The sequence below is a fragment of the Desmodus rotundus genome, chromosome 9 (assembly GCF_022682495.2).
Source record: "Desmodus rotundus isolate HL8 chromosome 9, HLdesRot8A.1, whole genome shotgun sequence".
NCBI lineage: Eukaryota > Metazoa > Chordata > Mammalia > Chiroptera > Phyllostomidae > Desmodus > Desmodus rotundus.
This window is the reverse complement of record NC_071395.1, coordinates 47999788-48012705: the sequence shown is the minus strand read 5'-3', so window position 1 is coordinate 48012705 and position 12918 is coordinate 47999788. Positions and strand designations below refer to the sequence as shown.

The 12918-nt window shown below is 48.2% G+C and overlaps 2 protein-coding genes across 16 annotated transcripts in view; both read right to left on the bottom strand.

Annotated features, from left to right (window-relative positions):
- Positions 1-1633, bottom strand: part of SIN3B (SIN3 transcription regulator family member B) — a 36224-nt gene extending 34591 nt beyond the window's left edge. Inside the window, exons 1-2 of the mRNA XM_045195724.2 lie at positions 1511-1633; positions 1151-1257 (exon numbers count right to left, since the gene is read on the bottom strand). Of these exons, the coding sequence (XP_045051659.2) occupies positions 1151-1257; positions 1511-1612 (209 nt within the window). The 5' untranslated portion in view covers positions 1613-1633. The remainder of the gene's footprint in view (positions 1-1150; positions 1258-1510) is intronic.
- Positions 1634-6018: 4385 nt separating this feature from the next.
- The window catches only part of NWD1 (NACHT and WD repeat domain containing 1), a 62461-nt gene continuing 55561 nt past the window's right edge, over positions 6019-12918 (bottom strand). For 6 of the 15 annotated variants that reach the window (XM_045195782.2, XM_045195783.3, XM_045195781.3 and 3 more), the window contains 2 exons: positions 12017-12122; positions 6019-10210 (listed from right to left, as the gene is read on the bottom strand). In XM_045195782.2, the coding sequence (XP_045051717.2) occupies positions 9909-10210; positions 12017-12122 (408 nt within the window). In that variant the 3' untranslated portion in view covers positions 6019-9908. The other 9 variants (XR_008425120.1, XR_008425119.2, XR_006655503.2 and 6 more) reach the window with 7 other exon arrangements.

The following is a 12918-nucleotide window of genomic DNA, read 5'->3' as shown; positions in this document are numbered from 1 at the left end:
AACAAATTCAAAGTGAAATCTATTCCAGATTCCTATGATGGTGCCATGTAACCGGCTTCCAACTGACAACGAAGCACCCTAAAACGTGACTGGGGCGATTCTGCCGATGATGATCTACTTCCAGAGCAGCCAGGCCTGAGCTCCCTGTGCCCCTGGTGGGCACCACAGAACAGTCACATGGCACAGCTCCCCCAAACATTCCAAGCACATGTACTCAGTGCTGAGGATGCCAGGAGAGCAACTGCAAGTCCTGGACTCTAAGACGTGGCAGGAAGTCAAAGTCCTCTAAATGATGAGGTGAGATAAATTCCCTCATTTGATATGAATTAGGGAATCAACAATGACACAGGAGTTGATCCCAGCAACTGATTACAATGCATACATACTAAAGGCCCTACAAGCATGGGAACTGCTTAAGAATTCGAGTGGAGACACAGGGTCTCCCTCACGGGTGCAGTCAAGGCCATGGCTTCAGTGTAGTGCTTATGGCAAGAAACCAGGCCAGCCCTGTCATACTTCCTCAGAAGGAGAAGCAGCAGGGTGGGGATGTAACAGTCAAGAATCTAAGTGTCAGAGGACCCAAGTTCTAGTCCTGACTGTCTGCTAGGCCCTGTCACACAAGGGAATGATTGCAGGGTCCTCTATGGATGTCTAACCCTCTTGATTCTATGCCTGCAAAAACAACTAATGTGTTTTAAATGCCTTCTAAAATAGCAGGTTCCTTACCAAGGATTTTGTGGGCATAACTTCCTAGGAGGCCTGGGACTAGGGCGAGGTGAGTGAGGAACTCACCTTGGGGACAAGATTTAAGCGAGAGAGGACGCCAAGACATTCAACAATCAAGAATAACGTTTTAATGCAGTGCTTTAAAAATTAATTTAAAAAAGTCCTGGATAAACAAAATTCATTTAAAAATCATTATTTTGAAGAAAGATTTTGCTGTTCTGACTCGCTTCACCCCCAGCCCTGCCCTCCTTCCAGGAATTCCATAACAGCTCCACGAAGGGAGGACTCTACACTCCCGTTTTTTAGAGGAAGGAACCGAGGATCCCAGAGGTTCGACGACCTGTGCAAGGTCACCCAGCTGGGGGCTCCCACGTAGCGCAGCCCGATGGCGGCCCCCCGGGGTGGAGAAGGGCCCCACGGGTACCTTTGGCTTTTGAACTCCTTCATAATCTCCAGGAAGCCGTTGTAAGTGGCAGGGTCGCTGCCGAAGCGGATTTTCACCTGGTCCAGGTAGGTGAGGGCGTCCTCCACCTACGGAAAGGGGGAGGGGAAAGGGTAAGATCCCGAAGAGCCAGGACAGCGGAGGGAACTGGGGACGGGGGTCTCTGGCGGGGTGGGAGACGGGCCGGCATCCGAGGGGCCCGAGGTGAGAGGTCGGTGGTCAAGGGTTCTCAGCCCCACGAAGGAGAGTCCGAGGTAGGGTCGGGCGGGGCACAGGTTGGGGGCGCAGGTCTGTGGGGGCCGGATGACGGGGTCTCCGAGGGAGGGCTGGGACGCCACTCACATGCACTGGCAGCTTCTCGTGGCCCGTGGACCCCGAGCGACCCCAGCGGGCGCCACTCAGCCCCCGGCCCGCGGGGCCGCCTCCGCCGCCAGCGTGCGCCATGTTGGAAGTCGGAACCCTGGCCCGCCCCGCCCCCGCCCGCGGGCAGGACGCGCATGCGCCGGCTCCGCCCCGGGGGCGAGGCCTGATGATGTCAGAGAGGGCGGGGCTCCTTGCAGGCCTTGCTGTTTTAGAGCTTACCCCTAAAAGTGATATACAGTGCTAAGTACCGTATTTTTCAGGCTATATGAAGCACCAGACCATAAGACGCACCTAGGTATTAGAGGAGGAAAATAGGAAAAAAAATTTTGAAGCAAAAAATGTGGTGCTGCTCCAGCCGCCCGCCCCCCAGCGAGTCAGGTACGCTACATTCGGACTATAAGACGCACCCCCATTTTCCTCCCAAATTTGGGGCGGGGAAAGTGCGTCTTATAGTCCAAAAAATACGGTAATAGCGTTTCTAGCACTGGTGGGTAAACCAAACCGTGAAGTCTGCTTTTGCCCGACTTCACAAGCAAGTTCAGAGTAGTTTTTACATTTTGTAAAAGTTGGAAGATGTCCAAAAGAGAAGACTTTCGTGACACGTGAAAATTCTAAAACTCAAAATTTTATTTCTGTAAAATAAAGTTTTATTGGAACACATGCACGCCCCCCTTTACCTGACATCTCTGGCTGCCTTTGTGCTACAGCAGCAGGTTGGGTAGGTGAGACAGATCCTAAGGTCTGCAGAGCCCGTTATATTTACTAAAAAAATGTTGGTGGAACCCTGCTTTCTAGGGCTGATGTGACAATGGGACGCAGCAGCCTAACACAGGGCCCTATGTGGTGAATTTTTGTCCCTCTCCTCCCATCTTCACTTCCCTAGTCCTGACCTCATCACTTCCCCACTGGACCAGTTTAGTAGCCATGCAACCAGTTTTCCCCACCCTGGTGCTATCAAGAACTGGGATCATTCCACAGCTGCTTCCAAACCTCCAAAGTCTTCCTTTTTTTTTTTTTTTTTTCCTTTTTGTGAGTTGAAATCTAAGCATCCACACACAGCATTGAAGACCATCAGAACCTGGCCCTTACGAACCTTTTCTTGCAGAATTTTCTACCCACCCTCTCCCTGTGTAGAACCTCCTGCCAATTCCTGTCTAGCCTGGCTGCTTCCTGGCCACATGCACTGACACATTCCGTTTCCCTTGCCAGAAGCTCTGTTCCATCCCTTCACTACCCAGAAAACACCTATGCGTCCTTCAAAACACAACCAAACCCACCCCTCCTCTGCCGTGCTTCATCACAATTTCCGGACACAGAGCCCCATCAGTGAGCATTTATGAAATGAATGAGCATATAATCAATGACCAAATGACGTCTCTTCTTCTGTTTGAACAGGTGCCAGGAAGCTGAGAATACATTGGCAATGAACGCATCATTTACGAGGCACTGTGCTAGGTGTCAGGAATAGAATGGTGAACAAAACTGACAAGGCTTTTGCCCTCCTAGAGCTTTTAGTTTTTCAAGAAGAATAGGAATCAAATAATCACACACACAAATGTCAAGTTTCAACTATAATAGATACTTCAAAGAGAAGGTACAAATGTAACAGATACTATGTTCCAGTCAGTTACTGTGACTGTTTAACACCCCAAGAGTTAGAGACTTCGATTGATAACAAAATTTATTTTCTCCAATATGCTATTTGGGCAGGCTTGGCAGGAATAGCTCATCTGTGGCCCCGTGGTGTCTGGTGGGTAGCTGGGAGGCTCGAGCTGGAATCCTCTGACGGTTTACTCACTCACCTGTCACTTGCTGCTAGCTGCAGGCTGAGACTCATGTTGGGGCTGCTGTCAGGAGCACCTACAAGTGGCCTCTTCAAGCAGCTGAGCTCCCTCGTATGGCAGCTGGTGGGATGAGTTAGGAATTTTGGTCTTGGCATTTCACACTGGTGGAAATTGCGCATGGGTTTTATGCAAGGAGGTGCTTGAGCAGCTTTGAATTTGGAAGCACACTGCTCTGGCTGCTCTGCAGGGAAGTGATTGGAGGGGATCCAGAGGTGACTGCAGGGAGGCTGTTTCATCCTTTAGGCAAAGGACAGTGGTGGCTTAGACCAGGCTGGGAGCAGTGAAAGTGGGGTGGGGGAACAGGCATGATATTTAGAAGGTAAAACAGAGTGAATATATATGGTGCTGGGTAGAAGTCGGGGTGAGGGCACCGGAAGCATGGCTCCCAGCCCAGAAAGGAATTCTGCATGGTTTCAGCGCATTCCTGTAGGAACAAGCAGCTAAGGCAGACTGAGGCCACCAGATGTCTGGACAGTCCTTTTCACACCAATGCCTGACAACTTATTAGTCACAGCCCCAGAGAACCAACAGCACATGTATGCTTCTGAAGTTGCTGACAGAGTCCTCACACAGTACCCCCTGCCTCCAAGGAGTGTGACTCTATTCAAATTTTAAGGGTCACTTTTAGTTTTCCGTTCTTTTCATAGCTTTCATATGGTCAGAGGAAGCCCTCACTCATTTGGAGAACAGGCAATTACAGACCAATTCCACCTTAGGGGTGTGTGTGTGTGTGTGGTGTGTGTGTGTGTGAGAGAGAGAGAGAGAGAGAGAGAGAGTGAATGCATCCTTCAGAACTCAGCTAGAATGCTACCTCCTCCAAGAAGCCTTCCTCAACCCCTGCTGGGCCGGGTTAAGTGCCTGGGTGGCAGGAGGTCCTTTCCACAATGGTCATGCTGTATTGCTGTGTCCCATGCCACTCCAGAACCCGTACGTGGGCGTCTGTGTGCCTGTGTCAGCACTCGGGCAACGGTGCACATGCATCTTGTCATTCTTATTTTCTTAAAGCAGAAAAAGTTTCTAAGGTAATTTTTCCTTTACCGTTTTCATCTACACAGATGAAGTTGAAAACCTTAGACTTGACAATTTAGGTGGATCAGCTTTGGAACACAAGTTTCCTCACTGTTTGTCAAATTTACCATTAAGGGGAGATCCTGAAGCAGGTCTTTTTAGATAAAGACCTAAAGACCCGTTGGATAGTCTTCGGATGGGGTTAAGAGGACAAGATCAAAAGATCCTGTTTCAATTTGTCTTCCCAGGTGGCAAACTTGATGACCAAAATCTCTAAAGTTCAGAGTCAAGTGTAGTGGCAGAATTCCAAGATGGACCCGGAGATTCTCAGCTCTGGTGGGAGCGCCCTGTCTGATCCCCCACCTCGGGGCGTTTGTGGGACCTGGGAGTGTAATGCATGTCACTCCTGAGATTAGGTTATGTTACATAGCAAGGGTGAAAAGATTTTGGAGCTGTCTTTGAGGTCCCAAATGAGTTGATGGTGAGTTCACCAGAAGTGAGACTCTTCTGGGTGGTCCTTACCTCATCAGGGGCACCCTTTAAGAGACAGTCTAGAGGTCAGAGTCTTGAAGCAGCAAACAGATGCGATCCTGCTGGCCTTGAAGGAGGAGCCAGCATTGTAGTGAACTGCCTAGGGGGAGGGGCAGCCTCTAGGAGCTGCGAGGACCTCAATTCTGCCAACAACCCGAATGAGTGTGGAAAGGGCTCTGGGCCTCTCAGTGAGCTCCCAGCCTGCTGGCACCTTGTGATGCTCTGCACAGAGGGCCCAGCCACAGTGCACCCAGATTCCTACCCCTCGAAACTGTGAGATAAAAAATGGCTGTTCTTTTCAGCTACCAAGCTTGTGGTAATTTGTTATACAGCAACAGGTAAGTCATAATACTCCTGTGACGTAGCCTTGTCAAAAAAATGTATACCTTGTGCTGGCTGGTGTAGCTCAGTGGATTGAGCTCTGGCCTGAGAACCAAACTGTCGCTGGTTTGATTCCCAGTCAGGCCACGTGCCTGGATTGTGGGCCAGGTCTCCAGTAGGGGGAGTGTGAGAGGCAACCAACCATTGATATTGCTCTCCCTCTCTTTCTCCTTCCCTTCCCCCTCTCTAAAAATAAATAAATAAAATCTTTAAAAAAAGTGTATAACCTGGGACAATGATGTGTTGATGCGTCAGTGTAGGTTCATCAATTGTCACAAACGTACCACTCTCGTGGCGGAAATTATGCCTGGGTGGGGGCAGGGGCATATGGGAAATCTCTGTACCTTCCAGTCAATTTTGCTGTGATCCTAAAAGTACTATAAAAGATAAAGTCTATTTTTAAAATGTTTACCCTGAATCTAATCGATCCTTAAGACCAGGCCTGGCACACTTTTCTGTAAAGGGGTTGATGGCAAATATTTTCGGCTTTGGGGTCATATGTTCTCTGTCATTTTAGCATGTAAGGTGCCACGGGCAACATGTAAATGATGCATGTGGCCATGTTTTGATAAAACTTTATTTATAAAACAAATGCAGGCTTGCAGGCTGTGGCTTGCTGAGGCCAGCTCTACAATATAAGAGGCTAAAGAGACAAAACAACTAAATGCAATGCATGAAGGCATCTTGATTGGGTCCCAGTTGGAAAGGAGCAGCTATAAAAGAGGTTTCGGGGCTAATAAGGAAAATTAGCGATGCCTATGAAAAGATATTAAATCGCGATTATTGGTGTTCATGGGTGTGTGTGGCTGTGTGGAGAGTGACCTGATTCCTAAGAGGCTTGTCCTGTGTCTTGACGTCGCCAGGGCTGGAATGAGGGTGAGGGGAGTGAGGCGAGTCTGTGCGAGAACATGGTCAAATTCCATTTTTATTTAAAATGCTGATATTTTGTTCATTATGCATTTTTATTCATTTTGATTTTTAAAAGCATGATAATAAAATAGTATTTATCTTGATTGTCGAGTTGTTGGTGCCCCCTTGAATTCTGGGTCTCTCCTCACCCTCGTGGGGCCCCCACCCGGACCGGCTTCTGCGGACCGGACGGCGGAGCCAGGGCGCAGCCGCAGAGGCAGAATGGCGAGTCAGGGTGTGTCCACTGGGAGCAGCAGCGCGATGAACCTCGAGGGTTGGGGTAAGCAAACAGTCTTCAGACTTTTAAAACAAATTTTAAAAGAAATTTAAAAAATACGAAACTCGTAGGTACAGAGAACAGAGTGGCGGCTGCCGAAAGTGGAGGGATGAGGGGTAGGTGGAACGGGCCAAGGTGGCCCTGAGCTTCCAGTTACACGGTGGGTCCTGGGGCTGTAACGTCCAACGTGGTGACCACGGTCAGCGACGTGCGCTGTATATTTGCAAGTTGTTAAGAGAATAGATCTTGAAATTTCTCATCACAAGAAAAATGTTTTGTAACTTTGTGTGGTAATAGTATCAACTGGACTTACTATGGTGATAATTTTATAATATATACAAATATCAAATCATTATGTTGTACACCTGAAACTAACGTAATGTTTCATGTCAGTTGTATCTCAGCAAACCAAACAAACCAAAAACAATGAAGACAAAGCAGCAACCAAAAACCAAACAAACAAAAAAGAAAGAAAGAAAGAAAGAATGAATGAATGAAAAGTAATTGTAACTGTGTGGTGATGGATATTAACTAGATGTATTGTAGTGATCAGTCTGCAATATGTACATATAACGAATCATATCTTGTACACCTGAAACTAATATGTTATGTGTCACTTATATCTCAATTTTTAAACAGTCTCTAGAATTTAACAAATGAATTCTTGCTACAGCTAGAGGGGCTGTAGATTTCCACTGTCTTGGGACAGTCCAGTTTATTTCAGTGGTCTGGGAGTGATTGTTAAAAGCATTCCACTTTACTCTCAAAAAGTGTCCCCCAGCATGGACGGACCTGGAGTACATTATGCTAAGTGAAATAAGCCAGTTAGAGAAAGACAAATACCATATGATTTCACTCATATGTGGAATCTCATGAACAAACTGAACTAACAAGCAAAACAGAGACAGACTCATAGATGGAGAGCAGGCTGAAAGCTCTGGGGGGGTGGTTAGGGTGTGGGGAGATCAAGCAAAAAAAGAAAAAAGAACTCATGAACATGGACAACAGTGTGTTGATTGTAGGGGAGGGCAGATAAGGGGGATACATGGTAATGGAAAAAAAATACAATAAAAAAAAGTGTCCCTGTTTGTATGAGGGGTTACATGGTCCTACTTAGCATAAGAGAGCAGGAGAGGCCCTGGTGGGGTAGTTCAGTGGGTCAGAGCATCGTCCCTGTACGCCATGGCTGCGGGCTTGCTCCTCGGTCAGGGCACGTACAAGAAGCAACCACTGAACGCATCAGTAAGTGGAACAACAGATCGCTGTTTCTCCATCATTCTCTCTCTCTCTCCCTCCCTTTCCCACTAAATCAATAAATTAAAAAAAAAAGAGAGAGAAAGAATGAGATGAGGATTTTGACAACCACGTCCTCGTCCTGGTTCCTCCACGGCTAGGAGACCTTACGGAAGTCATGCCTCCAAGCCCAGGGCTTGCCGGACACTCAGAGCAGCCAAACTCCCTCTCAGGTGAAAACTCTCTGCAAAGCCTCCGACGCTAGCTAGCAACGATTGGGACTAGCGTTTTATTAGTGAAAACTCCTTTCCTGTGTTCACTTTCGTATTTACCCACAAAGCAATTGATCCTCAGTGAGACTGTTGAGATGGATGCACACATTTTAAGCCAGAAATTGTACTTTGTCACGACATCCACTTTGGTCCCTGACTCACAGAGAAGTGGTGGCAAAGAGTAACTATTTTTTCAGGGGCTCCCCCTGCAATCTGAGTTAAATGGAGATGGTAGGAGAATCCTCAGTCAGTTTTCGCCAACACCTTAGAACTTGCTGCCCAATGCGCCTGAGCATGCATTTTATAATTACAGTTTAAAACATTTTCCAGCAGAGTGTGATGCTGTATGCAGAACTGCCAAAGCCTTCCTTGGAACCCTGGCTTGGGAAACAAGTGAATAAGATGGTCCGTAGGGTCACGTGCAGCTCGAAAGCTTCTGTTCTCCTCAGTTACTTTTTCTGAAACTCTGAACATCACAGAAGGGAGAAGGACGCACCGGGAAGATCTGGGCTCTCCGGTCCTTACAACAAGAGCCCCAGGAGCGAGCGGGCGTTGAGAAGGCTGCGAGCAGAGAAGCAAGAGCTGCATAGTTTCAGTGGAGACAGTTGGACTGATGAACTTGCACAGGACAGAGACAGTCCCGAAGCATGTCAGGGAGATGTTGACTGCTCTTTGCATCTGCTTCTAAGAGCCTCCATTTCTTAAGGTTTAAAAAAAAAAAAAAAAAGGCCTCTTCATCCTTGAAGCGTGGGAGCCAAGGAGATCGAAGAACTCTGACAAGTTTATTGTTTAACACCAGCCTGGGGCATGAAGTCAGCTCATGAGCTGGAGACACACAGGCCGAATGCGCCTGGAGATGGAAATTTGAGCCAATCACCAGTTTTTAAAAGTGAAAACGTTTAGCCTAAAAGTCTGGATTTCTGGCTTTGCCGTTGACCGCAGAAAGCTCTGGCAAAAGTGGGCTGCTTTCCTCATACAGAGTCCAGGTTAGAGCCAAGGTGCCCACACCCATCCTAGGCAGAGTGTGCGTCCTCCATGTTCCCGTGGTCGGCATCACTGTCGGCTTCTCCCCCAGGGGCATGAGTGCCATCTAGATTTCTTACTGGCCCCTTCGGGCATTTGAGTGTGCCACCTGTGGACTGGATAGCCATGCTTGCGAGACTAAAATCGAAGAAGAGATGGTCCAAGAGGGGTTGAAACAGTATGCCTGCTTGTTCTCGTTTCTCAGAGCTCTTGCACCTAGCGCCGTGACCTTGAGCAAGTCACAGCGACCTCTGCAAGGCTCACTTACCCGTCTGTAAAGCGGACGCAGAAACTCCTGCCCTCCCTGAAGCATGGGCTGCGATAAGGACCAGACCACAGCACCCGGTGTTTTATAAACTTTGTTTTATAAACCCGGTGTTTTTGTAAAGCTTTGTGTCCACGTCTGTGGTTTGGTCATTCTCACATCTACCCATCCCCACTTTGCCTGGTACCAGCACCCCAGTTTCTCTCCTGGGAATAGCTTCCCCCATTCTCAGTCCACAGAGTTGGGTGGACTGAGAGCCCCGGTGGGCAATTAAGTCATTGAGTCAGGCTGGCTTATCACAGAGCTACATTCTCCTAGACAATTGATTGGTTCCGGGATGAGCATATGAGCCAACTGGAACCAACAGAAGCGAGGCCAGGACTTTAGTACAAACTTTTGGGAAAGGGAAGCTCTCTTTTCTACTGAAATGGCTGCCATGTTGCTAAGTTAGGGATGGCAGGTCTGCGAATGGAGCTCCCAAGGAGGAGAGAGGAATGGAAAGATGGTGAGAAGCAAGGTCTGGGTCCCATGATCTGAGGCATTGGGCCCAGATATACATCAACACGTAGTTCTCTTCACTTCAGCAGGACTGAATAGACGAAGCTCATGGAACCCCATCCCCCCACAGGCAGTTCTACACTATCAGGCAGACTTGTGAGCGCTTGTTTGCTTTGCATTCATTTCCCTGGGCCCTCCCTAATCCCGAGTCCTGCGCTGCTCCTGCCGCAGCAGCCAGCTCTTCCCTCCGCCTTGATTTGACCATCCACACTGCCTTCTTGAAGTTCTGGAGGGAGTCCTGCTGCGAGGCTCTGGATGAAGGGCACTGGAATCGTTCCCGGAGGAGATAGCCATGCCTGGTGGGGGCAATGAAGCCATCGGAGGTTGGGATGATCCTGTTCACCACGGCATGGACAAACTGGGTGGCCAGCAGGGTGCCTGTGGGGGGTGGAGGTCAGGCAGCACGAATGAGAAAACCAGGCCCACAGGGATTCCATCTCACACAGTTAAGAGGTGGCTGCATGGGATCAAATCTCTGCTCTGCCCTTTCCTGGGTCAGGCGTGACATCCAGCCTCTCAGAGTCCCTCTTGCTTCATCTGCAGTACGTGAATGACAACGGAATCTATGTGCCGAGGGGAGTTCTGAAGGTTTAAAGATGTCATCATGTTGGGTGCTTAATATAAATTTCAGCCCAGAGGGAGCTCAGTAAATAATATTATTATTATAGAAGGAGGAGTGAAAGAGAAGTTGTGAATCTGCCCCTGATGGTCTTTTAAGGCCACACTCCACAGACTCAGTTTTTGAGCCATCTGTGACATTCTGCCAGTCCCCAAAGTTACAGTGTAATCGATTACAATGTATTAGACTACAGGTATGATGTATTGGACTGCACGCTTTGGATTGCAATGTATTCTATTACAATGTGTTTGATTACAATGTATTTAACTCTACCTGATATTCATTCAGCCACTTACTTGCTTTGTGACCTTGGGAAATTCTTTTAACCTCTCTGAACTTCAGCTTCTTCATTTGTTAAACGGCAATGGCACTTACCCCCCAGCCACTGTCCACAGGAAACAGTGTAGGAGGGTGACAGAGGTGAGCAAGGGGACCAGGCAGACCAGCTCTAAACCACAGCCTACCAGTCACTCACCAAGTGACCCTGGGCAAGCCACCCACTCTCAGAGTCTCCGTTTTTGCTCTGTAAGATAGGGATGGCTATTGAGAGAATTAAAAGGCTTGGCGACAGTACCCAGTACACAGGAAGTGTCAATTCTTGTTAATATGCCCTTAGTGTAACATTAAACAGGCCAAGAGATGTGGGGTTTGCAAAGTGGTCTTAAACAGGCTGCCCCTAACTTTCACAAGACCTGGGGCAAGAGAGTAATCAAGGCCCACATCCGATAAGACACAATAACTAAATGTTGCAAATGCAGCTAAGGAACTGTCAAACAAAATATGATCTATCCTCCTACATTGATGGCTATTTACCTTTGGAACCACCCGGAAAGTCAGGTTTAGGCTGAGAATTCCATGATGGAATATAGTGATGTGAGAGAGCCAGCCCCTAGCTGTTTGTGGCTGAACTCCCTTCTCTCCCCACACCCAGCTCTATCCTACACTCGTAGGGGCCTCACATGTCCAGAGTTCATGTGCAGCACCCATGGCCACCCCTGAACCTAGAGGTATGCACACTGGGGGCACAGTCCCCCCTCAGAAGGACAGACCCGGGGAAGATGTCTGTGAAGACCCTGAAGGGGGCTCCAGGCCAATGGGACTGGACTTCCAAGTACCCAGAGCGTGGGTCTAGAAGAGGAGCTGTAGCTCCAAGTGGGCCTGTCCCCTCGGCCTGCAGAGGCTTGAGAGGGAACCAGCTAGAGGAGGCCAGAGCAGGGCCTCTAATGCCCAGGACCCAGAACAGGGCCTTTCCTCCAGATCTAAGCTCAATCCTGTTCTCAAATCAAAATGACTCGCCCTGACCAGTGTGACTCAGTTGCTTGGAGTATCATCCTGCAAAGCGAAACATTGCCGGTTCAATTCCTGGTCAAGGACGCATGCCTGGGCTGTGGGTTTGGTCCCCAGTCAAGAGCGTATGAGAGAGGCAACCGATCGATGTTTCTCTCTCACATCAATGTTTCTCTCCCTTTCCTGCTCCCTTCCTTCCCCTCCCCAAAATAAATAAATAAATAAATAAATAAATAAATAAATAAATAGTCTTAAAAAAGAAAAAAAAACCGACTCACCGTCCAGCACACTCCAGACGATTATGGAGCGATCCCTCAAGCCTGCATACACGTACTTGTCATCCTTGGAGAAGCAAGCACACTGGACTCCTCGACAGTATGTGTTCTGTTGAAAAAGACAACGTCATCTTGATTTCAGACGGAGAGACACACTGGAGACCAGCCCACGGCGTGGGTGCGGGAAGTGAGGCCTGTAAGCACCCCATGGGGGATGGGTCAAGTGAAACCCCGAGAAACGGGTAGCATCAGCGTTTCCAGGGTCAAAACGCACCTTCGCTGAGACTGGGCGAGAGTTTTAGAGATATCTGGCGTTGGAGAGAAGAAATTCTAGGGTTCAGTTCTTAAGTGACCTCAGCTATACAGGTATTAGCCATCATCGTCTTTAATTAAGAGCTCTGTTTTAAGTGCACTGTGGGATCCTGGATTGGATCTGGGAGCAGAACAAGGGAACTTGTCAAAAATGTACAATCCCAGTGAAGTTGATAATTCAGTTAATAATAGTGTTCCCGTGTTAATCTCCCAGTTTTCACAAACGAATTCTTGTTATATGAGACATTAGCATCAGGGGAAGCCGGGTGAGTAAATGGGCTGTAAACCTGAGCTTTTCTGTGATTCTAGAATCATCCTCAAACTACGTTCACTTAGAAACAGGACGGAAAGCTAGGGGTATTAACTGCACCGGTGGCTTTTCCCACCTCAGCCAGACCACACATTCCTTACATCCCCGCCTTACGGTGGCTTCATAAAAACAAGTCACTCAGGTGGGACAAAGGCTTTGTAAGATGAAAGGACTCATACTCTGTTTTCCTAGTACAAGATCACCTCCCCATGTTTATTATCAATTTTCACATCTTGCAACCTAAGGTATGGACTTCGTTCCCCATCTGAAAATCTGGAATAAT